Source organism: Martes martes (genome assembly GCF_963455335.1).
Source record: "Martes martes genome assembly, chromosome: 9".
NCBI lineage: Eukaryota > Metazoa > Chordata > Mammalia > Carnivora > Mustelidae > Martes > Martes martes.
The window spans coordinates 87,545,324-87,570,635 of record NC_137896.1 but is presented as its reverse complement, the minus strand read 5'-3'; the positions used below and the strand labels follow the sequence as shown (position 1 = coordinate 87,570,635).

Below are 25,312 nucleotides of genomic sequence, written 5' to 3'. Positions count from 1 at the left end.
CACCACAGCTCACGCCAAAACCGACTTGGCCTGAGCCTGCATCCTGGCTCCAAGCCCCCCAAGTGCCAGCTTCAGTAAGCTCCATGCAGCCAACCCCTGTCTCAGACTCCGGGCCACAGACCCGGTCTCTGCAGGTCTTGGCACCTTCCGGGTCTTATGTGTGATCCCAAGTACTATCTCCTTGCACAGTCTTGGGCACCCGGGGGTTTTCTGTCTGTGAGCATCTGGACATGGACTGGTATGACCTGCACAGGTGCTGTGACCTGTGAGCAGCTGGCATGGCCTGGGTGTCATACATGAGCATCTCGAGGGAGCCCATGTGCCTTATATGTGTCCTGAGCACCCACCCATGTGTCTGTGCACATAGGCATGCACATGTGCCCAGCAGGTCTCCCCCAGCCAGGGCCTCCCCCGCACCCCCATGCCATCTGCCGGACTCACCCGCTTCAGGGCCTCCATCTGGCTGAGGTCCCTCCTGCGCAAGCGGACCCAGCGTCGCCGCCGGTGTGTGTAGTACATCTTCTCAGCAGGAACCCAGTGCTTCGGCTTCCGGTCCGGGGGGATGGTGATACTGTACTCCCAGCCTGGGGGAAGGGCTCCTGTCGGTCACCGCCCGGCCACCCCCCATCCTTGCAGAGGCTATCTCTCCCTCCGAGACACGGTTACAGCTCATGAGGACCACTGACTTAGTCTGACTTATTCTGCAGTCATAGGTGAGGGCTAATCCAGGAAGTCCCCCAGAGGAAGAAGCCCAGTGAAGGCCAGTGCCCCATGGCATGAGACCTTGCACTCAGCTGTCCCCAGTATGCTTCTTGAGCTTCCTGGGATGGGTCTCACCAGGCCCCATGTGCTACCCACCTTGCTCATCAACGGCCCGATTGAGGTCCGTAGACCACTCTTCATCTTCCCACTTCCAGCCCAGTGGGCACTCAATGTCATCCTTGGGAAGCACCTTCTCCCCATTCTAGAGCGACACAGGACAGGCAAGCGTCAGCAGAGACAGACGTCATCAGGGCAGCAGAAGAGATGCAACTTGATAACACACATCCTTGAAGCCCCAGGTGGGACCCCAGATCAGCATCCTTCCTGCCCTGGACCTCACACTATCTCTCTGGAAACCAGAGCATGAAGATGGGGACATGGGAGCAGGGGAGAAAACATCCTACTTTCTCCGAGCCAATGGGCCCCTCCTGAGCCCCAAGGTCCAGGACCCCAGGAAATCAAAGTCCACCTGTCACTGGGGCAACCACTCACCACATCCGTGTAGTTGTCGCTCATGTAGATCCACTGGCCTCCAGGGAGCCGGGTCTGGTTCTCAAATACCTCCTCCACGAAACTCAGGTGGCCCGCGTCAGTGTCATGGAGCAGCCTGGGTGTGGGAGTGGGGGGAGGGTCAGAACCTCTGCTGAAGAGATCCCCCCACCCCCTCCAGCAGAGCAGTCCTGGGGCCTCGGCCAGGCCTCCTGCCTCAGCCTTACCCCACCAACAACAAAAGGGTGGAAAGGAGAGGGAAAAGGGGCAGAGAGTCAAGGTGGATAGAGCAAAAGGACACCCAGGGGGTCCTAAAGATACTCCCGGACAGAAGGACATGCCGGCACCCAAGATACAGAAAGAGAAAGACACCAAAAAGAGAAAGGGAGCCAAAGACACCAAAAGCCTGGTGGGTCGTTGATGCTCAACAGGTAGACAGTTGTTGAAAGGTAAAGTGTGATCAAGCTGCACACTTAAGATCCGTGGACTTAGTGTAATATATGCTATGCTTCGATTTAAATGAAGAAAAGCAAAGAACCCCAGGTGTTGAACATCAACCAAACAGGAAATGAGAGAGGAGAAAGGGGTGGGGACGGTTTTACAGCAGGATGGCCTTGTTCTGAGAAGCACAGAGAGAGAGAGAGGAGGCTCCTCAGGCATGGGAAGGGTTAACACAGAGAGGAGGAACCAGGCTGTGGCCTCTGGGAGAAGAAGGTTGCAAAGAAGGGATGCAAAGTCAAACAGAGGCCAACTAGTTCAATAGAAAAGGACTTTCCCATTGTTGGAGCCTTTCCAGAAACAATGGCGCCTAGCAAGCCCCCAGCCCTGGAAGAGTTCAAGTGGGAGCCCCTGTGCCCAGCTTACGGGCAAGAGGAGCAAGCAGAGACATTAACAGGACTGTGGCCTTTCAGAGAAGGGACCAGGACAGAAGGGGACCCCCATCCTCCCTGCCCATGACTCACGTCTTCTCTGGACACACGAACCAGTCTCCAGCCCAGGTCCAGCCAGCTGAGGGGCGGAAGCTATCCTTGGGGAGCTTGATCTTGCCCGTGACATCAGAAAACTTGGGGTAGGTAAGGCCTGTCGTGCCCCAGTTCCCAACGAGGGCCAGTTTGGTCTGGTTCTCATACTGGGGAGCAAGTGATAAAGAGAAGTAAGTGGGGCCCAGAGCAGCTTGGGGGCAGGGGGCAGACAAGGGCAGGCTGGCAGGCACTCACGGTTTCAGCAAAGACGGACAGCTTCCCCTCAGCAAACTGGTTGAACTCCTTCTCATCCACAGAAAGCCCAAACCAGAGCTTCACCCGTATCTGCACCGGCATCCGGGCTCCGGGTACCCCCTCCATGGGGTACTGAGTACCAGAGAAAGACAGAAAGCCAGGATCCCCTTTAAGATCAGGATGTCTCCACTGTGGCAGGGACTGGGCATAGCAGCCTGATGCCTAGATATGTGTCCTGTGGAGGACTTTCCAGAATTTCACAGAAAGGGAGTGTATAATTAAAAAGGCTTCTCCGCACTTGCCAAGATTCCTTCTCTCCAAAGAAGACTGCTTCATCCCCACTTTGATGCTCTCTGCAAAGCCGAGCCAGGCCAAGACAGAATCCCCCATTCTCCCCTCTCCCACCATGTCCGCATTTCTGTTCTCTTCTAGAATGACCCTGCCCAATGGAACTTTCTGCTACAAAACTGTTTATATCACGGTCCAATCTCATAGCATTAGCCCCATGTGGTGATCAAGCCCTTGAAATGCAGCTAGGGTGACTGGGAAACTAAATTCTTAGTGTTATGTCATTCTAATTAATTGAAATGCAAGTGGCCCCTTACCGTGGCCATATTGGACAGTGCAGTTCTAGAACATGTCTCTGAAGGAGATAGAATGATCCAGGACTGGAAGAGGAAGAGGTTAAGACCTCCTCCTTAATTTGCAGTTTGGTTTTTTTTTTTTCCTCGGAGGGGGGATGAGGGGTATTTTTGTTATTTTTGTTTCGGCTAGATGTTAGCCTACCATCTGATATCACTACCCTTTCAAGCGCTTATCAGCATGTTAGCCACTCGTCACTGGTCCTCAATTGCTTATTACCTTGAAACTTTCAGAAGCTCTGCCAAAATGGAATAACCACGACAACCCAACATGAAACACTTATTCTCCACAACTACTTCACCGTTTGACTGAAATCAACAGTCAGCTGCGGCCTGAGGAGCCAGAGCGCCTCCCTCTCCCGACCAAACATTGTCCCTTCCAGGAAGGAGCCCATTAAGCCCGTAGGTCTCATGAGCATGAGCCTGGAGGGGTCCGTACGTCCTCTGTAACACGGGCTGAGGGAGAGGAAAAAGGAGCTTTGGTGGGTTCAGAAGAGGGAAGGGGGTTGACTAAGTAAGAGGTTGCCAGCAGGTTTGGGAGGCCCGGATCCCCAGAGGGAGAGCCCACGCCAGGTAAGGGGAAAACGAAGGGGTGCGGGACATGCCAAGGCAATGACCGTCTCCCCCTTCACCCAACCTCTCTTGCTTTTGGTTCATCCTCGGTGAAGCCTGGAGGAAGGCCTGACCCCGCATGTCACCCCCTGGCGACCTCCCATGACCGTTCACTTCAGCGGTCTCCTCCCTGGGGTGGTGAGTGGCCTTTTTCCCTCCAAACCACCAGCCCCAGGGAGATGGCAGGAATGCCTGACCCCCCCCTTCCCCCTCCACCCCTAGTCTCTCCCCTGCCCTCCCCCAGACGGGGCCAGCCTGCCGGACCCAAAATAGCAACAGCAAATAAAGAAATGTCTAGTTTGGGGCTCCTCTCCCTCTCTACTGGTGCTCATTTTTTCCAACTTTGGTTTAAGTTAAGAAACACCAATGTTTTCTTGGTCTCCGCTTGCTGCCAACATTTTTGTACAACTTGCTCAGGAGCTACTGGCGGGGCTCATAAACTCAGTGGGGAAGACTTCGAGAAACAATTCTATATCTTTTTTTTTTTTTTTTTTTTGCTTGGAATCAGGGAAAATTTTTCAGTTTGTGTTTCCCCAAGGATGCAGGGCCGAGAGGTCAGAGCTTGAAGCTCATCCTACTCAAGTGAGCTCTAGCCAGACAGCCTTCCCTGGTGAACCCCACTGCGAAATGTCAGCTCCTCGACCTCCTTGCCCTTGTGCCCGGCTTGGCAAGGAGCTGGCTGAGGAAACAGAGAGGCGGAAGGCTAGGAGGTGAGGAAAGCACCGGGGACCCGCCCCAGGTGGCACGGAGGCAGGTGAGGGGAGCTAGCCTCTCCAGTGACCTGGGGTCCAGGTTATCACCTCACCTTTAGTCATGCTGGTGGAAAGATACCTCTCCCCAGGAAGCAAGGAAGCACCCCCAGAAGAAAAAAGGGACAAGAGGGGAGAGAAACTGATACTCACTGATCACCTCATTTAAGCAAGACCCATGACCTGTGTCACCTAGTTCCAACCTTCAACACCTGTGAAGTGAGCAGCCTGATGCTCATGTTACAGGTGAGAAGACAACTAGCAGTTCAGAGAGGTCAGGCAACCTACCCAGTGCCACACAGGCTTCCAGCCAACCCTGCCACCTGTCCACACATGTTGTACTGTTGAAACCTACCCTCTCTCTCCAGCCCAGGGCAGGACAAGAAAGACTGGCTGGTATATGAATGGGTTGACCGACAGGCACTCAGAGGTTTGAGGCTAAGGCCAGCCAACAACGACTTCCTGGAAGAGGAGAGGCAGGCACTGGTCCCTGGTGTGGATGGAAGGAGGGGCCGGGAAGGGAAGGCTGAGAGCAAGGGGCTGGGGAAAATGGGCCAGCCAGGCTGAAGGCCAGGCAGCTTATAATGCCAAGAGAGCCTTCTGGAGTGAGTGCTACTCCTCCTGCAGGACAGCCTCAGTGACAGCCCTCCAAACAGGGACCCTCCCCTGGGGCCCGGGCAGTCACAGCACAGGAGGGATTTCCCTGAATTGTGTCCTGGACACCAGGCCACAGTATCCCCACCATAAAACCTTGGCTCTATGTCCCCACGTGAACCCAGAGAGGAGGAGAGGGCGTGCTCAGGCACCTGCTCACATCCCTGTCACCCAGCCCAAGGCTGGCCAGTACCCTGAAAGAAGATAGACGGGGAGCAAGGGTCGGGGTTGAAGGAGGAGAAAGGGGAGGTGAGATGCAGGCAGGACAACATGAGGGGTCCTGGATTCCTTGCCTCCAGCTCTCAGATGGGCCAGAGCCATAGGCACACTCAGTGCCCTGACGCCAGCCTTCCCACAGGGAAGAACTTGAACCTGAGCGTGAGTCCAGCTGGAGTCAAAGCACTCGGGCAGGGCAAGGAGGTCCATACCAGGGCTCTTAGAGGCTGGGGAGGAGGCTGAGGGCTAAACCCCCCTACCAGAGACCTGGCTATGGGATCAAGAACAGCCTCGGGAGTCAGCCCCCCCCCCGACAGCCTGGGGGTGGGGAGCAGGGGGCAAAGACCCTGCCTCATTCATTTCCAGCACCCCGTGATTCCAGCTCTCACCTGCCAGCTTCCTAGCCCAGGTGTGCAGGGTGCAAGGACCTGAAGGGAAATGATTTTACACAAAGCCCTCTGAGAGCCTACAGACTCTCAATCGGATGGAGACTGGAAGGAGACATGAAAGGGGAAAGGCACTTCCTGGAAGAAGATGTGATCAGGACTTAAGGAAAAGGAACCCACTTTGAGAAAGAGCGTCTGCAGCTTCCCACAGTTCTTGCCACAGTAGCTGGCGCCCCGCCGGGAGAAGAGGATGTCACTCGCAGGCACCCGCTGGTACGCCACCCGCTTATCTCCCTGCAGCATCCAGATGATGATGTCGGGCAGGCTGTTCTGGGGCTGGAGAGAGGGCAGCATTCAGAGTCGGGGAGGCCCATGCCCCACGGCCCACCAGTAGCCACCTTCCCTCCCAGCTTCCAGCTCCCCCACTGCCCACCCCCAAGAGCCTCCTTGACCCCCATGGCTGGCTGGGCCCCCCTTTCTTCCACGGCTAGCAGCCCCCAAGCACGGGGCATGAGGCTGCCTCCGCTCACATGAGGAGCCTGTCAAAAATTCACTGAGCTGGGTTCACGTTTTCTGGGAAGAGACACTCCTGCCTGGAGCCCAGAGCTTATCTTCTTAGATCCCCTCCACTGGGCAGAGAGGTGCTCCTGGGGGCGCCGGGACTGGAGGATTTGATTTGACCCAAGAGACAACATCACACTTAAGAAGCTTCTTCACCCCTGAGAGTAGCAGTGAATCCCTAGATGTGTCCCTTCCGGAAGGACAGTCCCCCAACTCTAATCCAGGGACTTGTGGGGTCTCGTCTTTTACCGGGCCTCATGATCTTGGGCTCTGGAAATGGTGACTAGCCCAGAACAGAACTGCAAGGCCTGAGCCCCTCAGAGCCAGTGACTCTGAGTGAAAACTGCTGGGTGCAGCCCACCTGCTTCCAAGGTTAGTGAGCAAAGCATGCTCAGTGAGGTGGCTCTGGGTCTCTAACAAGGGCCACGGCCATGGCTGAGAGCTCATGCTCCTGGAGGCTCATGGGGCATTTCATGGTTTCACTTACTCCCTGCAGCAAAGACAGGCAGCCCCATTTGCCAGGTGAGAAAATTCAAGCTCAAAGAGAGTAGGAGCCAACCAGGTTTTTCTGCCTCCAAATAGCAGTTCCCAACCACAATACCAGTGTAGTCCCTAGAGCAGCAGCGGCTCCTGGTAATGTGCTAGAAATGCAAATTCTCAGGCTCTACCTGCTCTGACATGCAGGGTCAGATGTGGCATGTAACCTGTTTTAATAAACCTTTCAGGGGAGGGGCGCCTGGGTGGCTCAGTGGGTTAAGCCTCTGCCTTCGGCTCTGGTCATGATCCCAGGGTCCTGGGATCGAGCCCCATATCAGGCTCTCTGCTAGGCGGGGAGCCTGCTTCCTCTCTCTCTCTCTGCCTGCTTCTCTGCCTACTTGTGATCTCTGTCTGTCAAATAAATAAATAAAATCTTTAAAAAAAAAAAAACCTTTCAGGGGATTCTGATGCACGTTCAAATTTGAGAAAGACGCTCTCTGGGGTCCCTTGCAGTCAGGAGCACCCATTGGACTTTAACACTTCCCAGTCTGTGCTCAGAGTCCTGGGGCCATCTGGGCCAAGATGATGGAAGGCAGCCTTCGACCAGCCCAAGAGGATGGTCTGTAGCCACTGCATGGGGTCAGCCTGCAGCTGAGCAACAGTGTTCTCCCCAGGTAGCTGGCCACATGCCCAAAGGCCTGATCAGGGACAAGTCCAAGGCTGACTCTCAGAGATCAACTTTTTGGGCGGCCTTCCCCTTCTGAGCAGCGTTCCACCTCCTGCACCCCTCTCTCCTCTTCAACAACCCGCTCCTCCAAAAGTCCCTCTTGGGCCCTGCCCTGCCCCCACACTCCTTCTGGAGAGATCCTTCCTCACCACCACACCGCCTCCATAGGGAACCACACACCTCTGGTCGGAGTGGGCAGCAGCTGGTCTGCCCATGACACATGAGCAGAACCTTGTCCTTGTTCTGGACAAACCTGTGGAAGGCTTGCTTGCCTTGGGAACTGGGGCGGGGGGTACATCTAACCTGGGCAAGGAGGAGGGTGGTCTACAGGTGGGAACAAAAGACAGCCACTTCTCTCTGATTAGGTAGGACACAGTTCCTGCAAATACAGCCTCCTGAGGCCTGGGGCTGGGAGGCATCCAGGACAGCAAGAAGCACAGGGTTCCCGGAGAGGCAGGTTTGAGGCCAGGGGCAGACAGATCCTGGTTGGCAGGGAGGAGCTGAGTCGCTGGGGAAGCAGGCCCCAGCACTGGACCCAGAGCCAGGCGCTCCAGGGTTCTGGTCCCAGCTCCGTCTCTGATGTACTTTAGTGACACTGATTAAACACACGTACTGAGCCCGTGTCGGGGGCACTGACAGAACACCGACTGCACACCAGGCTCTCAGCAAGGCCCTGTAACACCCAGTGTCCGGTTGCATCCTCTCTCCTCCTGCTGCAAATAGGGGACACTGAGTCACCTGTCCAAGTTCACCCAGTGACAGAGTCGGAGTCGGGTCAGGGTCCAGACAGTCCCCATGCCCCTCCCAGTTCTGATGTCTGCAGGCAGGAAGGAAGACACCTTCCAGGGCTTCCTACCTCCTCAGCCAGGGCGCGCAGACGCAGCAGCCAGTCTTCAGCCTGCTCCAGGGCAGCCGGGAGCCCGCTGTGCCCGAGCTTCAGGGCCAGAGCTGCCTCAGTCATCTGGCTCAGGTGTCGGCTGCGCAGCCTATACAGGTACTGGTCTAGGTGGGTGGCAGATGGTATCTCGTGGACATCACCTAGGGGCTGGCTGTGAGGGACAGACAGATGGGATGAGCCCAGCACACACACCCATGCACAGATAGCCCTCGCCCCACCCCAAGCAAACCCCACACCCTCAGCCTGCCTGCAGGGGGCTCCATGGGCCCTAGGTGATTTCTCCAGCCTGACCCATCTCTCTATGGGACCTGCTTCCTCCTTACCTCCTCCAGGAAGCCTTCCCTAACTACACAGGCCCACAGGCCTCCTGCTCGGAAGTCCTTCAACCCTCTCTTCAGGAGGCGCCTGTTTGGGACTTAGGAGTTCTTTGGCCCGGGTATCCCCTCTGTCCAAACGACCACAAGCCCTCAGAGGGCCCAACAGGTCCCTCTGTGCCCCCTACATCCTCCTAGAGCAGAGGCCAGAGTGCTAAGTTGCCCTGGGCTGAAATGAACCCGTTCTGTTGCACTCACACGTTCTTCAGGAAGGAAATTTATGGACCCCTGACAAGCCACTGCAGACGCTGTGGGGAGGCCGGCAGCCAGCAATACAGCTGTGCCGACCTGGGGCAGCCCCAGGACACCCCTCCCAGAACCCTTCATTCGGGAAGCCTATGGAGAGGAGGTAGGGGGTACATGTAGCCCCAGAAACCCCACCATAGGCCCCACATTGGGGTTGGGTTTAAACTCCATCCTGTTCAGAGACACGGGACTCTGACCCACCCTGCCCCCCATGGGCTCCCCAGAAGTCCTCCTTCATAGGCTCTTCCTCCGGGGTCAGTCAATACACACACAGGGTCACGTGGAAGGGAAGGGGGGTTTGTCTGCGCTCTCCCTCATCATGCAGGAGCCCTCTAGATGATCCCTGCTGGGGGTAGGGGGCTGCTCCACACACACCCCCGCCCCACCCCCACTGAGCCCTTGACTCCCAAACAGGACATCAGTCAAACCCGCTCCACCAGCTCTGCCCCCACCACTTGCAGCCCCCCCAGCTCACACTCCCCTCCCCGCAGCGTCTCGACTCCGGCTCCCGGCTGATTTATTTTTCTGCCAATTTCCCCGAGCTATGCAGAACCAATTACCGCCGGAGCGCAGCGGCACCGCCGCCGCCAGATACACCGCTCTGGCAGGCCCTCGGCGCACTACATTTTTCCTGTTATTTTTTTTAATTGAATTTTTAGGGTGGGGGGAGCAGTACGCAAACTCCATCTCGGGAAACTTAAGCCCCGGGGCCTGTCTCAGGTCACGTACTGCACACCCTGTAGTAATATAATATTTACTGCCCCGAGGGTGCCGCGGATGGGGCTGCCCCAGGCCAGGAGAGGGGCGGCCTCCATCCCCAGCCCACTTGATTCGTGGTGGAGGGGCATGCCGCCCGGGTAAAGGGGGGCCTGGGCCCGAGTCCTGGGCTGGGGCCTGCCTGGGAAGGAGGCCTGAGTGGGCCTGAGGGCGGGGGCAGGCAGATCTGGAGTCGGATCTGGAGAGCTGAGCCAACCGGGGTGATTTATGCTCCCAGTCTGGGTCGGGAGCTGGGAGGGACTGCCCTACAGACCACCAAAGGGAGATTTTCGAGGAGGCCACCAGCCCAGCCAAGACTCCCCCCAAAACAGCCAGGACCCGTGACCGCTACCAACAAGACGTCTTGGCCCTTTCCCGCCCTGGGAAAGCCCAAGGTAGCGGGGATGAAACAAAAGGGAAACTGGAAAGAGGAGGTCGGATGGCATCATGTCCCCATTCCAAACAGGGACGGTCGCCCTACCAACCCTGGATGACTTGGAAATGGTGGGCAGGCCCAGGATGGCTCAGCGTAGGCTGAGAGCAGAGCTGGAGGGCTTGAAAAGTCGCTGCTGACCTCTGCAGTGACACGGGTATCTTTGTCAGGAACAGCCGCCCAGAAGGCGCAGTGTCCAGCCTGAAAGGTGAACTGGTCTAGGGGTCATTCCTTTCTTCCTCATGAACGACAGCTCTGCGGGTCCTGACAGGGCTGGGTCCAGAGCACCCAGAACAGAGAGGCAGACAGGCTAGATCCCCGCCCCCTGGGCAGCCTCAGAGTCAGAAGTACTTCCTGGAGGAAGTGAGTTGGGCCAAGAAAAGCCAGGTGGTGTTCCGGCCAAAGGAACAGTATGTGCACAGGAAAAAGGCTCACAGGCAGGAGGGAGCACACATGGGGTGGCAAGACCTGGACAAGCTAGCCCAGGGGCTCCAAAGGGCTGGAAGGTTGGCTGGAAGAGGATGGCTGGGGTCTGTGAGGGAGAGAGGGAGTGCGGACACAGAGGCCTGTCTACCAGGATGAGAGCTGGGACCGCTCCTTAAAGGCAGGGGGAGCCGCTGAGTGCTGAAGCCAAGGCCCCAGTTTTGGGAAGACCCCCAAGAAGGAGCTGGAAGCACTGGCTGACAAGCAGTAGAGAGGTGTGGCAGACAGATGGGTCCATGGGTCCAATGGTGAGAGGAGAAGGTTGGGCTGGAGGAACAGAGGGGCATCCTGGCAGGGGGATGGGGGCTAAGAGAGAGAGAAGCCAGAAAAAGAGAGGGTGTTGAAGGAAGGACACTGATTTGGGAGGTGGGACAAGATCTGGCTGAAGGAATGTAGTGCAGCCAGTGGTTGGCTGTGACCCACTGGCTTGGGGTCCCCATGCCTGGCCGCCCTGCTCAGCAGCCCAGAGCAGAGGTGAAGGTGGCTCTCTTGCTGCTGTCCCAGGGCTATCAGTGGCTTCAAGCGGTGCCTGAAGGCAGGTGTCCTGATGTCTGGTATTCCTCCCTGGAGACCCAACTATGCTTCCAAGAAGATGGGAAGCTTTCCTCCCCCACCCTCCTGACCTGGGAACTATTCCCCCAGGAAGCCCCCAGGCACTTTCTAGCCCCAGCAGAGTGACTCAAAGGGGACCAGGCTTTAGCAGAATTGTGTTTAGCTGAATCCTCTGAGAACAGAGCCCTGGGTCTGGACTTGGGTCCCACCTGTCTCTGATGCTTCAGGCACCTGACACCTGCCAAGGTCCATATACCATATGAGTCACAAGCAGTGCCACAGGAGGGTAGAACCCACCCTCCATACCCGGTCTGCCAAACTGGGCCCATGGTCCACCGCGAGTCACTTGGAGCCCCTCCCCATGCTGACCGCACCCCGCTGTGCCCCTCCAGCCTCACTTTGTCCTCCAACCTCCAGACTACAGATGCTCTCAGGTACTTCCACCAACACGGCCCGTCCTAAGTGCCTCGTCTTCCCCAAAAGCTCCTCTATCCCCCAGTGATCCCCCTGAGAATAGCCCCGGTGTCCACCCAGCTGCTCTGACCAGAGCTGGGGGATCACTCTGCACCTTCCTTGGGCCCCCACATCCAACGCACCAGCAAGTCCTGTTCCTCAGACAGCGATCCAGCCAGAGGTCTCAGCCACTTACAGGAGAGTGAATCTGAGCAAGTTAATCTCTCCGCGCCTCAGTTTTCTCATCTATAAAACATGAATCTCCCCACTTCCTACCTCATAAGGTGCTTGTGATTAGTCCATACATGCCATGTGCTCACAAACAGCACCTCCCACAGGAAGTGTTTGTACGAGGCTGTGGTCGTCATGATGCCAGCTAAAGAGTCCACACTGCCTTCTGCCTCCCTTGGCCCCGGTGTCCCTGGCCTCAGTGACACCTTTGTCCAGAGTCTCCTCACCACCACCACCAACCCCTCCCTCGCTCTGCAGCCAGGATGAGCACCAGAACCATAGGGATCCCGTGCCCTCCGCCAAGTCTCCCAGTGCTGAGCTCACCTTAGTGGACCCCCCAGGCCTATCGATCCCATTTGGGCGTCCTTTTCCCCTGCCAGCCCAGAGGTGGCAGGCATTTCAGGCTTTGCACCTCTGCCTGGACAGTCCCTTCTGCAAAGGCTAGCTCCTCCCGCTCCTCCTTCAGAGTCCCCCTAGGGAGAGCGACCCCTCCAGGAAGCTCCCCTAAGTTGAATTTGAGTGGAATGCACCTGCTCTGAGTTCCTGCAGCACGCGCCTCTAAACTCCCCAACCCACCCAGCTTCCTTGGCTCACTTTTCCATCTGTCACCCCTGGAGGGGCTGAAGCTGCAGGCTTCTCAATAGGCTTTGGGCTCCAGGAAGGTTCGGGGAATGCCTAATGACCTGCCTGGAATTCCACCCCTGAGGGGTGGTAGGATGATAAGCAGAAGGTGGGATGGTAAGATGGAGGGGAGCCTAGAATACACTTTTCCTACATTAACCCTTAACCCCAAAGACAGTAGAAAAGCAACTATATATCATGAAGTCCATTTCACAGCTGAGAAAACTGAGGTCCAGAGAAGTGAAGCTGCCGGAAGCCACAATGCTGTTTAAAGGGACAAGACCTAAGTCTCTGGATGCTTCTTTCTAATAGTAATTACAGCCACCATCTATTACATACTTTCTAAAGTGCCAAGCATTTTGTTTCTGTGCTATATTATAAGCAGTTATTCTTAACACGGGGTTGAAGATGAGGAAAGCAAGGCTCAGAGCAGGTGGGTAGCCAGCCCCAAATCTCCCAGCTTTGGGGGAGATGCTGAGATGCCTTCTGCTGGGCCTCTGAGCATCCCTACTCCCCATCACCCACAGAGCCCTCTTTTCCTGAAGTCAACAGAAGGCTAACTGGAAGCCTTGGTCCCCGATGTGGCCTTGGGAAGGAGGGGCGCCATCAGCCCCACCAGCCAGCTCCATCAGGGAACTAAGAGGTCGGGGATCAGAGACACAATGCTCCCCATTCAGGTGAGCTGGTCCGCCCCAGGCTCACAGCTGCCGCTGCTGCAGGGAGATTTACGACCTGCTCTAAATGTCACCTTTTCAACTCCCCGCGCTGGCTGCACCACCTTTGGACTCAGCGCGGGCTGGACGGCTGGCCAAGCGTGGCTGGGGAGACGTGCCGCCGCTCACCGCCACACACGAGCACTCCCAGGGAAAGGGCCTCGCTGAGCCAGGAGGGAAGGGCGCGTGGGTGCCAGGCACCCCCTACCTGCAGTCTGAGATGAGTTCGTCCAACAACTGAGCCAACAGGGAGTCTACGTCCTCGGTGTTGCCCTGCGCCTTCACGGCCAAGTGGACTTGCTCCAGGCCAGCTTCCTGTGGAACGGGCGGGCAAGGGTTGGGACCATCGCGGCGGGGTGGAGGATAGACAACAGCCTCCCAGCCCCTAGGCCCTGTCGCTGACATCTGAACCTGACGCCCCGAACCGAGGGGGAGAACAGTGAGAACAGAGAACGCCGAGCCCAGATGCGACAAACCGGGAGCTGTCTCACCTCGAGAACCTTCGAGGGCTCCCCACACCAAACAGATAGAAATTCCCAAGCCTGGGACTCCACCCATAGGCCTGGTCACAAGGACTTGAGCACTGTGTGCAGACTCCCACACAAGACCGTTGCCTGCCGCTCCTCCTGGGGCCCCTCCACCAGTCTGCCGTCTCACAGGTAAGGGACCCTCTAAGCCCACACTGGTCCCCACCTGGAACGTTCTATCCCTCCCCAATTCTCCGGCCCTAGCCCTTGATCCTCTCCTGCCTTCAGGAACACTGAGACCACCTCCAATAACAGAGAGTTCCCTCTCCAAACTCGTGGCCCATTCCCTCCCAGGTCACATGTGTCTCCTGCTGGAGCTGGTCAGTGGCAGTCTCCGTGGGCCTCAGCCCGGAACTTGGAGAGCTCTCACAGAAAACCTGTCAGGTCAAGGGCTTGTTCTTCAGACCCCTCAGGTCCCCTCCCCACCCATCGGCCTCCCTGAGCATGTGCCATTCTGAGGACAGGACTTGGGAAGAACACACAGTCCCAGCCCTCAGGGAGCATCCTGTGTGAGAATGGCCACCCCAAAAGACGGAGTCTGGACTTGCAGAGCAAGGACTCCAAGACCTCCAGGACCTGGGTGCTGGCTGGTCCCCTCCCTATGCAAGAGCCGCCAGTCTCAGGAAGGCTGGCCACCATGCCTTCACACAGGCCGGCATCCCCTCCCTGCTCCTCCGAGACCACCGTCCTTCCCTTCCCCTGCCCCATCGTCCTTGCTGTGCTCACCTCCACAGCCACAGACAAGCCCGAGCTTCAGTAACCCCTTCCCTCCACCCCACTGCTCCTGACTAGCTCCCAAAGCAAGGCCACACCTGCCTCCCCCAGGTTCCCGTGGGCTACACTCCATGTCAAACACACACAGAAACAGCCTAGCCACCCACCCCTCCAGGATCAGCAGCTCCTCTCCCTTAGTCTCTCCGCCTCTGTCCACTTAGTTCTCCTCTACTCTCTGGCCAAGCCCCCGGGCCCTCAGCTGTCAGCATCCACAGGGAGCCCCACCCAGGGAACCCCCTGGTCACCTCCAAAACACAACTCCCTGCTTGACCTCGTACACTCTACTTCTCCCTGCCTTCCCAACTCCCCAACCACCAAGTCCTTCTAACCCAAGGCCTGCAGCTTTGTCCCCAAGGTCCCCTCCTGCCCCACGCCTTGTCACCACTCCCAGACCACTGCCATGGCACCCTAACAGGGCTCCTGCGTCCCATCTCCTCTCCGCCTCCACAACACCCTCCTGCCGCTTCTTGGCCCTCTCCCTCACTGAGTGCCCACCCTTCCTCGCAGCATCCTGGAGTGTCACCTGCACTTGGCCTGGAACCTCTGCACGAGAGGTGGGTGAGCCTGTGCTTGCCTTTACTAAACTGACTCCTGAAGGCAGGGCAGCTCCTCGTCCAAGTCTCCCTTGTGGCTACAGGCCTCCAGCACAAACCCTGGTGTGTAGCAAGAGGCAAATGGATGCATGCGAGCATGAATGGGTACAAGGCTCCGCCCTACTGCTCCAGCTTGGCTCCTTTCAGCTCCTTCTCTGCACTGTCTCCTACCTCCCTGGGCCCCCTGATCATTCACACTCCCTCTCCTCCCTTCCCACTAGCAGGACAACATCTCCAAACTGGCAGGCCACGGTCAGGGCACAAGGGACCCCAGGCACCCTGAGAGTCTGTGGGCATAGCTTTGTGTAAGTGTATGCACTTACTGGGGGCCTGGTCTATGGACACCCATGCGGGCAGGATGAGGCACAAGGTGGGTGCAGGGGTGAGGCAGCTTCCACTCACCAGCCGGTCCGCGATCCTGAGCAGCTGGTTCTGAGTCTCAACTCTGTGGCTGATGTCCTCCCAGTAGGATGACAGCACCACCACAGGCTTCACGTTGCCCCATGGCAAGTAGTAGTAGTGGCACCCTGGAAGGACACGACGGGCCTGGTCCTGAGCCAGGAGTGCAGGGATGGGTGGGAAGGGGACCAAGGCCAGGACTGATTCAGACCCCTGCTCCCTCCCACTAAGAACCCCCTGGACATCCACAAGTGGCCCACATTCCCTAGTGGCCAAACAGGGCACCTGAGCTCCCTTTGTCTGTTGAACAAACAGCTGCCACTCTCAGAGGGGCTCCTGAGCACACCCAGAGGGATTGCTAGAAGGACCTGGGAAACCCAGCTCTCCAAAATCTCTATGTGACTCGGAAGAGCCACCGTGAAAATCAGCTACGGCCCTAGGTCAGGATCAGTGCCGACCACAGCCTGTTTCAGGAGCCCCAGCATGGTCCTGGCAGCAGACAGCCACCTAGAGGGGAGCGGGGAGTGTGGAATGGCACGGAGGGGGACAGAGCAGGGAGTCACCCCAAACAGGTTTGCCTGGGCCAGGGCCTGCGGGTGCGCTTCCGGCAGCTAGCTCTGCAGGAGAAGCAGGATGTCAGGCTGGGCCCGCTGCTCTGTGGCCCGGGTCCCAGCCAGGCACACAGCCCCTGGCCTCACCATCAAAGACCGCCCGGCTGTACTGAGTGGTGGAGGCCAGCGGCAGGCACGTCGTGTCGAACTTGTTGCCGTAGTTCCCAATGCTGACCTCAAACTGGATGGCATCATCCACGTCCTGGAGCATGGAGGCCGAGTAGAAGGCAGCAAAGAGGGAGTACTTGCGCCTCCGGAGATACTTCTGGGGGCAGAAAGAGCAGCTGACGGGTCATGGAGGAGGAAAGAAGACACTGGGGTGGGGAGGGGGTCACATGTCTGGCAGGCCCTGGCCGTGACTGGGGCCCAGTAAACCCTGGCTGGACAGATGGGTGGTGGATGGTCCAGCTAAGCAGCAGTGCCCAGATTTGGTTACTAACTGAGCAAACTCATTCCAGGCCTGTGTGTTTGGCCATGTTCCTCTAATAAGGTCTGCTCCTCCAAGGTCATGCTGCTCCTTAATCCAAACCAGCAGCCATGGCACCACCCCCGCCCCCCCCTACCCTGGGGGAAGCCTGGTCTCCTGCATCTGCCATTCAAAAGGGGCCACTGCCCAGAGCTCCCACCCCGTGCCACTCGGGGTCCCTAGCACGCCCCCCAGCTCTGCGGTAGACACAAGTTGCCCGGTTTTGGGGAGGAATGTCCCCTCTGGGCATCAGGCTCATGGCTGAGGACATGGCAGACTCTCGATCGCACAGCCTGTTCTGAAACAAGAGGACTTTGCCATCCCCTCCACGGAAGGCAGAGAGAAGAGGGTTACACGAGCAGGTTGTGGAATGTTGTAAACAGTAGTAACAGTTAACGCTTATTGACCGCTCATCACGTAGGGCTTTGAGGCAATGTAATTCTTGCAACGGTCTTAGGAAGTAAGTATACTTATGACCCCTGCTTTGTTGACAAGGAAAGTGCTAGAGCTGGTAAGTGGTCAAGCCAGGATTCAGACCCTCGTTTTCTGGCTGGAGTCTGAAAGCTTTACCATCACACAGACCCCATCCAGCTGTCTCCTGGGCACAAGCCTCAGCTCTCCCGCTTTGCTGCTCTGGTACGTTTGAGCCTCAGTGTCCTCATCTGTGAAACGGAGATACTGAACGCAGCCACCTCACAGCTGCTGGGGGGACGCCGTGATGTCAAGAGTCATAGCATAGCCTCTGACACACAGTGAGGGATGAATAAGTGTCAGCTGGTCCTACACCATTGTTATAAAATGGACCTCTCACTCTGTATCAAGTTCTAGGCTTGTAAAATATTTTCCTTTATCTTCTTTGAGCCTCTGAACATTCCTCGGGGAGACGGGGTAGCCGTGGTCTACCTGGTGCATCACAGCTGAGGCACTGAGGCCCAGAGGGGTGAAGGCACAGGCCGTGGGTGGAGCTGAGCCCTCCCCCCACCATGACAGTAGGAGCCAGCCCGGTTTGGCCGCTACTACCCTCACCCCTTCCCGAGCCACGCCCCTCACCTCCACCCGAAGGATGTCATCAGCAGGGAGGTCCTCCACCTTTTGCTCGCTGTGCTCCACCAGCTTGGTCTCCAGGGAGAGCAGAAGCCGCCCTCGGTAGGCCACACCTTCTCCCTAAGAGGGGTTGGGTCACCAGGAGCAGGAGGAGGAGCAGGAGGAGGAGAGGAAGGAAAGGAAAGAAAAAATATGGCCCTGAAGTTGCTCCTCTCCCAGGCAACCAGGAGGGCCCTGAGCTACCCCCATCACTCTGCAGATAGGAAACGGTGGCCCAGAGAGTTCAGGGCATGTGACGAACCACCCAAATGATCAGTACCAGACTCCAGCCCAGCCAGGGGAGAGATGAATGGATGAGCCCTGGGTCCCTCGGGGGCCAGGAAAATGAGGGGACAGGGGAGTCAGGCTGGCCCTGTAGGAAAAGCAAAAGGGAGGGAGGGAGAAGGAAGAAGTGGCCAGGAGGGGGCCAGGCGGAAGGAGGGTTCTCTGAGATGGGGGCTGTCTGGCCCCAGGCCCACTCAAGCCCTTGTAGTCTGGACCAGAGCAGACACTGCCCAGGCTGCAAGGCCCCTCCCTGCACATAGACACAGGGATCTGGGTGTGCGGGGGTGCTGGCACGCTCACCTTGCCCGTGTTGAGTTCTGCGTAGGGGTCCGGGAAGCCGGTGAATTCCCTGGGGCTGCCGTAGAGGTTGACATAGCAGGGCCCGAAGGTGGGGAGGAAGCCCAGATGGTCGTCCACTGGGTGACACAAGTGGGGGTCAGAGGGGCCAGCTCCATGGAGCCATCTAGGGCTCAACCCAGTCAGCTTCAGGCCTGAGCCCATCCCTGGCCCTCAGTTCCCTGAACACACATGGGTGCAGCACCCACAAGGGCGTAAATAATCCTGACACTGACCTTTGTCTCCTGTAGGCCCCCAAATCCTCACCACTCTGCCACAACGTAGAGATGTTTATTACTTTTATTAACTCATTTTACAGATGAGAAAACTGAGGCTCAGGGATGCAAAGGAACACCTCACTACAGAGTGGCATCACCCACAATGCTCTGAGCTCAAAGCCCATGCACTTAACTTAGCCAGCATGCAAAGCTGGGCCTCAGGGGTCCCCGCTGCGCTGCTCCTCTCAGGCTGCACCCTGTCCTGTGTCCCCACTCCCTCCTGCCCAGGGATATGGGGAGGCACAAAAGAGGTCCCAGAGTGACCAGAGAAGCCACCCCCCGGGGAGGGAGGGCAGGGACCTTGTCAGATGTTCCAACCCACAAGGCAGTCCCCTGCCCCACTCCTGGGGCACATGTCCTCCTCACCCCCCTTGTCATTATGAAGTCGAGACAGATTACCTAACAGTCCGACTCATGCTAGCATTCTGTCTCCCTCCCCGCATTGTGCAAAGAACCACCTTTCAGGGGAACGGGTTGGAGGAGAGTGAAAAGGCGAATCCCACCAATGACGAGGGAAATCTTTTCTCTACGTCACTTCCCTCCTTTTCAGAGGCCTTCTGTTGTTATGTCATGATTTTCCAGCCGAAGACCAAGTTTTCCAGGACAGGACTTTACTGAACAGACTCTGAGAACCCCACAAAGCCAGGGTGTCTCTTCCAGAGGAAGTGGGAGGAAATGCTGTTCCCAGAATGCCGAAAGTGGGAAGTGGACCCACGAGCAGGAATCATCTGGGATGATCCAATCCATAGGAGCAAGGATGCGGCAAGGCAGGCACAGAATAAATGGCCTCAGCAAGGAAATGCTTGAGAACCAGACCTAAGGACAGGAGCTGTGAACCCAAGTCCCCCTGCTTGCCAAGGCCCTGGGGTGAAGCAGGGCGGGCAAAGACAGGGCTGGAGAAATAGATCCTGCCAACGAGAGTGCAGGAGCGTGCCTCCCCACAGAGCTGGCCCCCCAGCCACCATCACAGCTCTCCCCCCAGTCCCCAGCACACACAGGGCTCTGGCATTTGGGACTGAGGTGGGAGGCCCAGGCTGAGGAAACTAACATGGGCTTTATAATTATGTGTACTAATCATCTCCATTATGATTTACCTTGTGAACTTCAAGAGTTTTCCACTCACCCTGACCTCCTCCTGGTCCCCAAGATGTCTTACCCAGGCCCCCGTCCCACCGCTCCCTGCCTAAGAGAGTGGACTCATTTGAGCCTGAGCTGAAGCCCAGCAGGTTCAGGAAAGGGCTGGGAAGCAGGGGAGTGAAGATGGGGAGGGGAATTGCCTTTAAAGCATTCCAAGCAATTTTCATATTCAACCTCCTTTGAGAGGTAAAAGCCAAAGGTAAGCTCACAGACCAGTGGTGGTAAATCTCAACCCCACCTCAGGCAAATCAGAAACTTCCCAGCAACCAGCACCCTCTCCCCTCCAGCTAAAACCCCAAAGCCCACCCCTTGCCATCCCCAGGGAGGAAGCACATACGGTCCATGGTTGGAGAAGGCTTGACCACACCTGCAGGCTCCTCTGAAGCGTAAAGAAATGGAAAAGGGGTTAGGATGGACATGACTGAGAGGAGGACTGGTTACGTGAACAGGCGAGTGGATGGAGAGCTGGCAGACAGACAGATGGAAAGACAGACAGCTCCCGTGTGGGAAACAAATGTGGCCCAAGGCCCCAGATATGAATTTATCACAAACAAAGTCATCACAGTGCCACCTCCCACAACCCCTCCATCCCCCCCCACCCCACCCCCAGCCAGACACAGCCCTTAACGCCAAGGTGAGCCCTGAGGTCCCTCCCCACCACTGTCTGCCTACATATGTCCGTGCTCTGCTTGCCAATTGAAAATGGGACCTGAAACTTGACTCAGTACATTCAAGTAATAACACTAAAAGGAAACTGCTTTTTTTCTATATTATAGCCAATAAGTGAGGGAAACAAAGTACAGACACAAAGAAAGGGTGGGGGAAACATGAACAGTCCCCCAGGCACACCCAGCACTCCACCCCACAAGCAGGTTGACCTAGAGACCAAGGTCACGGTGCAATGACATTTCAAGGTACAACATCTCCATCTAGTGGCCACTTTCAGGATTGCCACTGAGGGCACCATGTTGCATTTTCACAACAGCAGGCACTGGGATCAGGCTTCAGGCACCTGCCACTTCAAGGGAAGCACAGTGCCAGACACTGCCCATTAGCTGAAGGTTCTACACACTTGTATGTGGCCCTGAATGCTGGTAAAGGGTGTCTAGAAATGAGGAAGCAAGGAAGGAGAAGCAAGAAATGAGAGAAGTAAGGAAGGAGATGCTCTAGCAAACTTCTGGGCTCTGGGAATCCATCTCTCACTTCTAAGCAGATCTAAGACACCCCGCAGGGGGTGGGCACCCTTCAGTCTCCTGATTTCAGTGGTCCTTTCTGATTTCAGCCTCTTCCTGCTTTCTGACCCTCCCTGTTTCCTTCTCCAACTAGCTGAGTGTAACCAGGTCTGGGGCCATGACCCAGCCTGTGGATACAGCTGGTGAAATCTTTGATTATTTTCATTCATTGGTCATCTTTACCTATTTGTCTCCTCCCCCAAAATTCACCTATGACTATTTTCCCATAGCCCTACAACTATAGTTGAGTCAAGAGCTGAGCAAAATGGCGTGAAGGAAGACTGAGTAGAGACACAGAAAAAAAAAGAGTGGAGGCAGGAGAGAAGGGGAACATGGAAGTCCAGATACAAGGTCAGGGCTGACCCACTGGTGCAGAAGACATCAGAAGGGCAAGGCCTGGCTACAGGGGGCCCAGGCCCTGCGACCCAGCCCCACAGATCTCTGCAGCCAAGCCTCCGAAAGGAATGCCAGCTAGCAGAAGTCAGAGCTGCAGAAGCCATAATTCATGGTCATTTTCATATCCACAGGAATAGGTTTTCATCAGTGAGGGAACCAGGCCCCTGGTCATAGGGGAGCTTTCAGCCACAGGGAGAGGACCAGCACGGGCACAGCAGCAACGCCGAGGAGAGCAGCAGCCGGGGCCCACCGGAAGGAAATAGATTCCATTTTAAGCTCCTTCCCAGTGATTACAAACAGACCTGGCCAGTTATCTCAGGCTAATGAGGCCAAGGTCACAGCTCTGACCGCCACGTGCTCTTGCAAAGGAAAACTCGGCTTCACATCCACATACCAACTCTGAATTCTGACAGTTAACTGGTGGGCCAGCCTAGACACATGTCCCCCTAACCCTGCCAGCCATCTGACCAAAACATACCTTTGGGGTCCAGGACAACCGAGCAGGTGGCTGCCAACTGGCCTATTTCCCAGGGGCGCCTTTCATGAATCCCTTCATTCCTTCACTCACTGTTTCGCTCATTCAACAAACCTAATCAGGCCCAGTGTTGGGCACAGAGTAAGACGTGCCTCTGCTGACAACTTTGACCAACAATTCCTAATTTGGGGGCAGGGCCACAGGTCTCCAGGGTCCTGAGGATCATCCCAGGCTTTCTCCTCTGTGTCTGCAGACAGCTCATAAAGTCAAGGGCAAAGCAGCTGGTGAAGCAACCTCACACAAAGCCACCATTCAGTCCTCATCACCCTCCGCCAAAACCCAAGTGTCCTGCTGGGTTTTCTCCAAGCCCAGAGAACCAGGGCTGTTGAAGCCCCAGAACACGGAGGACTAGCCTCGGTTTTGTGGCCTGAGCCGTCAAGCCCAATTCTCTCACCCCGGGGGAGCCAGAGAAGACCAGGAGCAGGCCGCCCTGGCCTTGTGAGCCACATGTCACAGCCCTGCAGCGTCCATGGACACCCACATCTCCTCCTGGAGAAGCTGAGGCCACTTCCTGCTGCCAGCTCCCTCTCCCAGCACATCTCTCATGCCCACAGCTTGGCGGCCTGACACCCTCGGGGGCCGAACTGGAGGAGAGGCCGAGAACAGCTGGGAAATCATCATCTGGGCTCCAAAGACCCAAACAAAAAAGCAAAAACACCTAAAACAAAAAACTGTGGTTTTCTTAGGTGCCATCTTTGCAGTATGATTTCCATACGTATAAAGTTCGAATCTGTGTCGTTTCATGGGTCTCATGTGCCTGTTACGTTTTGAAAGAACCGCAGCTTCTAAGGAAATCACTCCTTTTTCGAAAACAAAATTTTTACGAACTGCTTCGGAGCACAGAGTCCAAGGAATACTTAAGTGTGCCCAGGCAAACTTGTGGGCAGACGTGCTTAAGAGGCTACTGTTCGGTCCTGTCCTCACTGGAAAGAAAAACAAAACATGAAAACAAAAACTCCTGGTCGGGCCAAATATTCTGGTGAACCAGGAGTGGAAGGATAAAGAGAAACAACTGGTTTTTACAGTTTGGTCGAGCTGGGGCTTTGGGGGTGTGAGAAAACAGTGTTGTGCATTGCCCAGGTGGGCTGGATCCCTCTCGTGTGAAGAAAAAAGACGAACGGTTGAAAGGAAAGTCGTGGTGACACGTCCTGAGGTGCCCTCGGGACACATGGGAGAAGCTAACCTGTGTCTCAGAAAGAGACGCACCTCTGAAGGAAGGGACACCAGAAGTCATGAAACACGGCTCCATTTTGAGCAGTAAATTACACTCTTGTATTGTTTCAGAGATCAAGCTATTTAATAACACATTTAACCCTGATTAGCCATAGTTGCAGGAAGATTCTCCTTTATTCTGAAAACAATCTATGGGAGAGGAGGAACCCACCTTCGAAGGCCTCCCTCGTTGCCCATGACCTGGGCGCCATCTAGTGGCCAAATAAACATCTTCCTCACATTCCCATTAAAACCTTCACAGTGACCCTGAAAAAGATCCAGGCCAACATCACCAACAGAAATGAAGACTGATGGGGAGACAGGGATCTAAATTCTCCCTCCAGCAGCTGGTGGCAGGCACAGCCATAGCTTCTTGAAACAGTAGCCATCGGAGAACAGTCAGAAGGTCATTTTGTGCTTCTACCAGAGCAGTCTGGCCCTGGATTCTAAGGGTGGGGGACAGCACCAATGGGAAAACTGGAAAAGATTCCTTTCATATCAGGAGTTTTGATCTGCAAGGGGTCCAGAATGCCCTATCTCCCATCCCATCCTCATGAACAGCACCAGAGACAGGAAACTGCATCCTTCCTGGGATGATTGTTCCCATTTGTGAGAGGGAGGGGCAGGGGTGGGGGCAGGAGGGGCCTTCCCAGCAGGTCCCTGTGGAAGGCAATTTTTGTGTATTTCGCCAATTAAAAGTATCAACGATGGAGTTAGAAAGGCAGAGAGCAGCTAGATATTAAAGCTGTATGAGGACACCTGGAATTCCACTGCCCGATTCTGTATTTTCAGGTGTATTTGAATTTTCTGTAATTAAAGGGGGGGGGTTAATATTTCAGAGAACCTAGAAGAAGGGATTGCTCAACTTCAGGAGCACTAGGTGGAATCTTCCAGAAACTGGGCACATTCGCCCATGCTCCAGGTATAGATTTGTCAAGATGGACGGACAGAGAACAATGCACCCATCTGTAGAAAGACACCAACACTGACCAGGGCTTGCTAGAGAGTGAATAAAGGAGAAAGGAAGATTCAAAGAGTACCAGTCAAGATGGCGAAACAGCATCTGTAAGATTCCAGAGAACATTTACCTGAAAGTCTCAGGAAATGATTTGGAATTCTCAACAGAGCGCAAGAAGATGTTGCTTTTATGGAACAAAGCAAGACTTCTGGGAGAGACCAGACCAAAAAGAAAATGGAAATATCAAAGGAATGACAGAGGGAAAAGAAGGCGGGACAAGAAACTAAAAATGCAATGGCCAATTTTAAACCACATGGAAAGCAGTCAGGAGAACTGGTACAAGGGGAAAAAATCAGATTAGTGATGCAGAAAGCCAATAATAATGATACTACACAGCAAACGTTACTTTACTTTAGGGTTTCATGTATACCAGACACTCTAAGAATGTTACATTTATAATCTCACTGGATCTTTACAACAACCTTATGAGGCCAGGACTAGTGAAAGAGGAGTGACTCACTCAGCTACAAAGAAACAGAATTGGGACCCAAGCTGCCTGCTTCCAGCTCTCCTCCTGATCCCTACCCCACCCTGCCTTTAGCTGTTCATGTTCCCATGTTAGAATAAATTATTCTAACTCAACTCAAAGAATTCAGCATGTCTCAGACAAGATTCAATGAAAAGAGTCCTGCCCCTGGATACATCAAAGTAATTTAACCATAAGAAAAAAGATGCATTTCTACAAGCAGCATCTAGTTAGATAAAAGTAGACCACCTACAAAAAATAAAATAAAATAAAATCTGCTCTTGAAAAGTGCACCTACACAAATTCAAAAGACTAAATATTTAAATGTAAAAAATAAATAAATAAAAAGAGAGTTCAATATAACCTTGGGGTTTGCTGAAGGCCAAAAGCGTGATCTATGAGGCAGAAACCAAATAAGCACAAAATGTTAATTAGAAAGTCTTAAAAAGAAACAACAAAATAAGTTGAAGAGAGTTAAAGATGAGAGTAAAAAGATAAGAGAATATAAAATTAGAAAAGAAAAAATCAAAAACTGAAGAAAAAATATTAGAACTGATAAATAAATCCAAATTCTTTGGAAAGTCCAACAAAGAGAGTGTGTGTGTGTTCCGTGTGCACGTGCATGCGCATGTATGCACACGCATGTGATGGGGCTGGGAGGGGGGAGGCTTGTAACAAGGTTAATCAAGAAAAAAAGAAAGAAAACTCAAACA

At 55.2% G+C, this 25,312-nt stretch overlaps 1 protein-coding gene across 8 annotated transcripts in view; it reads right to left on the bottom strand.

Annotated features, from left to right (window-relative positions):
• DYSF (dysferlin) overlaps window positions 1–25,312 on the bottom strand; it is a gene marked incomplete at its 5' end in the record, with an annotated part of 203,465 nt that overhangs the window by 102,003 nt on the left and 76,150 nt on the right. For all 8 annotated transcript variants that reach the window (XM_080813131.1, XM_080813133.1, XM_080813127.1 and 5 more), the window contains 12 exons: window positions 442–584; window positions 859–964; window positions 1,255–1,369; window positions 2,214–2,380; window positions 2,469–2,600; window positions 5,907–6,062; window positions 8,348–8,540; window positions 13,460–13,566; window positions 15,548–15,672; window positions 16,243–16,420; window positions 17,672–17,785; window positions 18,290–18,405. In XM_080813131.1, coding sequence (XP_080669257.1) covers window positions 442–584; window positions 859–964; window positions 1,255–1,369; window positions 2,214–2,380; window positions 2,469–2,600; window positions 5,907–6,062; window positions 8,348–8,540; window positions 13,460–13,566; window positions 15,548–15,672; window positions 16,243–16,420; window positions 17,672–17,785; window positions 18,290–18,405 — 1,652 coding nt within the window. The remainder of the gene's footprint in view (window positions 1–441; window positions 585–858; window positions 965–1,254; window positions 1,370–2,213; window positions 2,381–2,468; window positions 2,601–5,906; window positions 6,063–8,347; window positions 8,541–13,459; window positions 13,567–15,547; window positions 15,673–16,242; window positions 16,421–17,671; window positions 17,786–18,289; window positions 18,406–25,312) is intronic.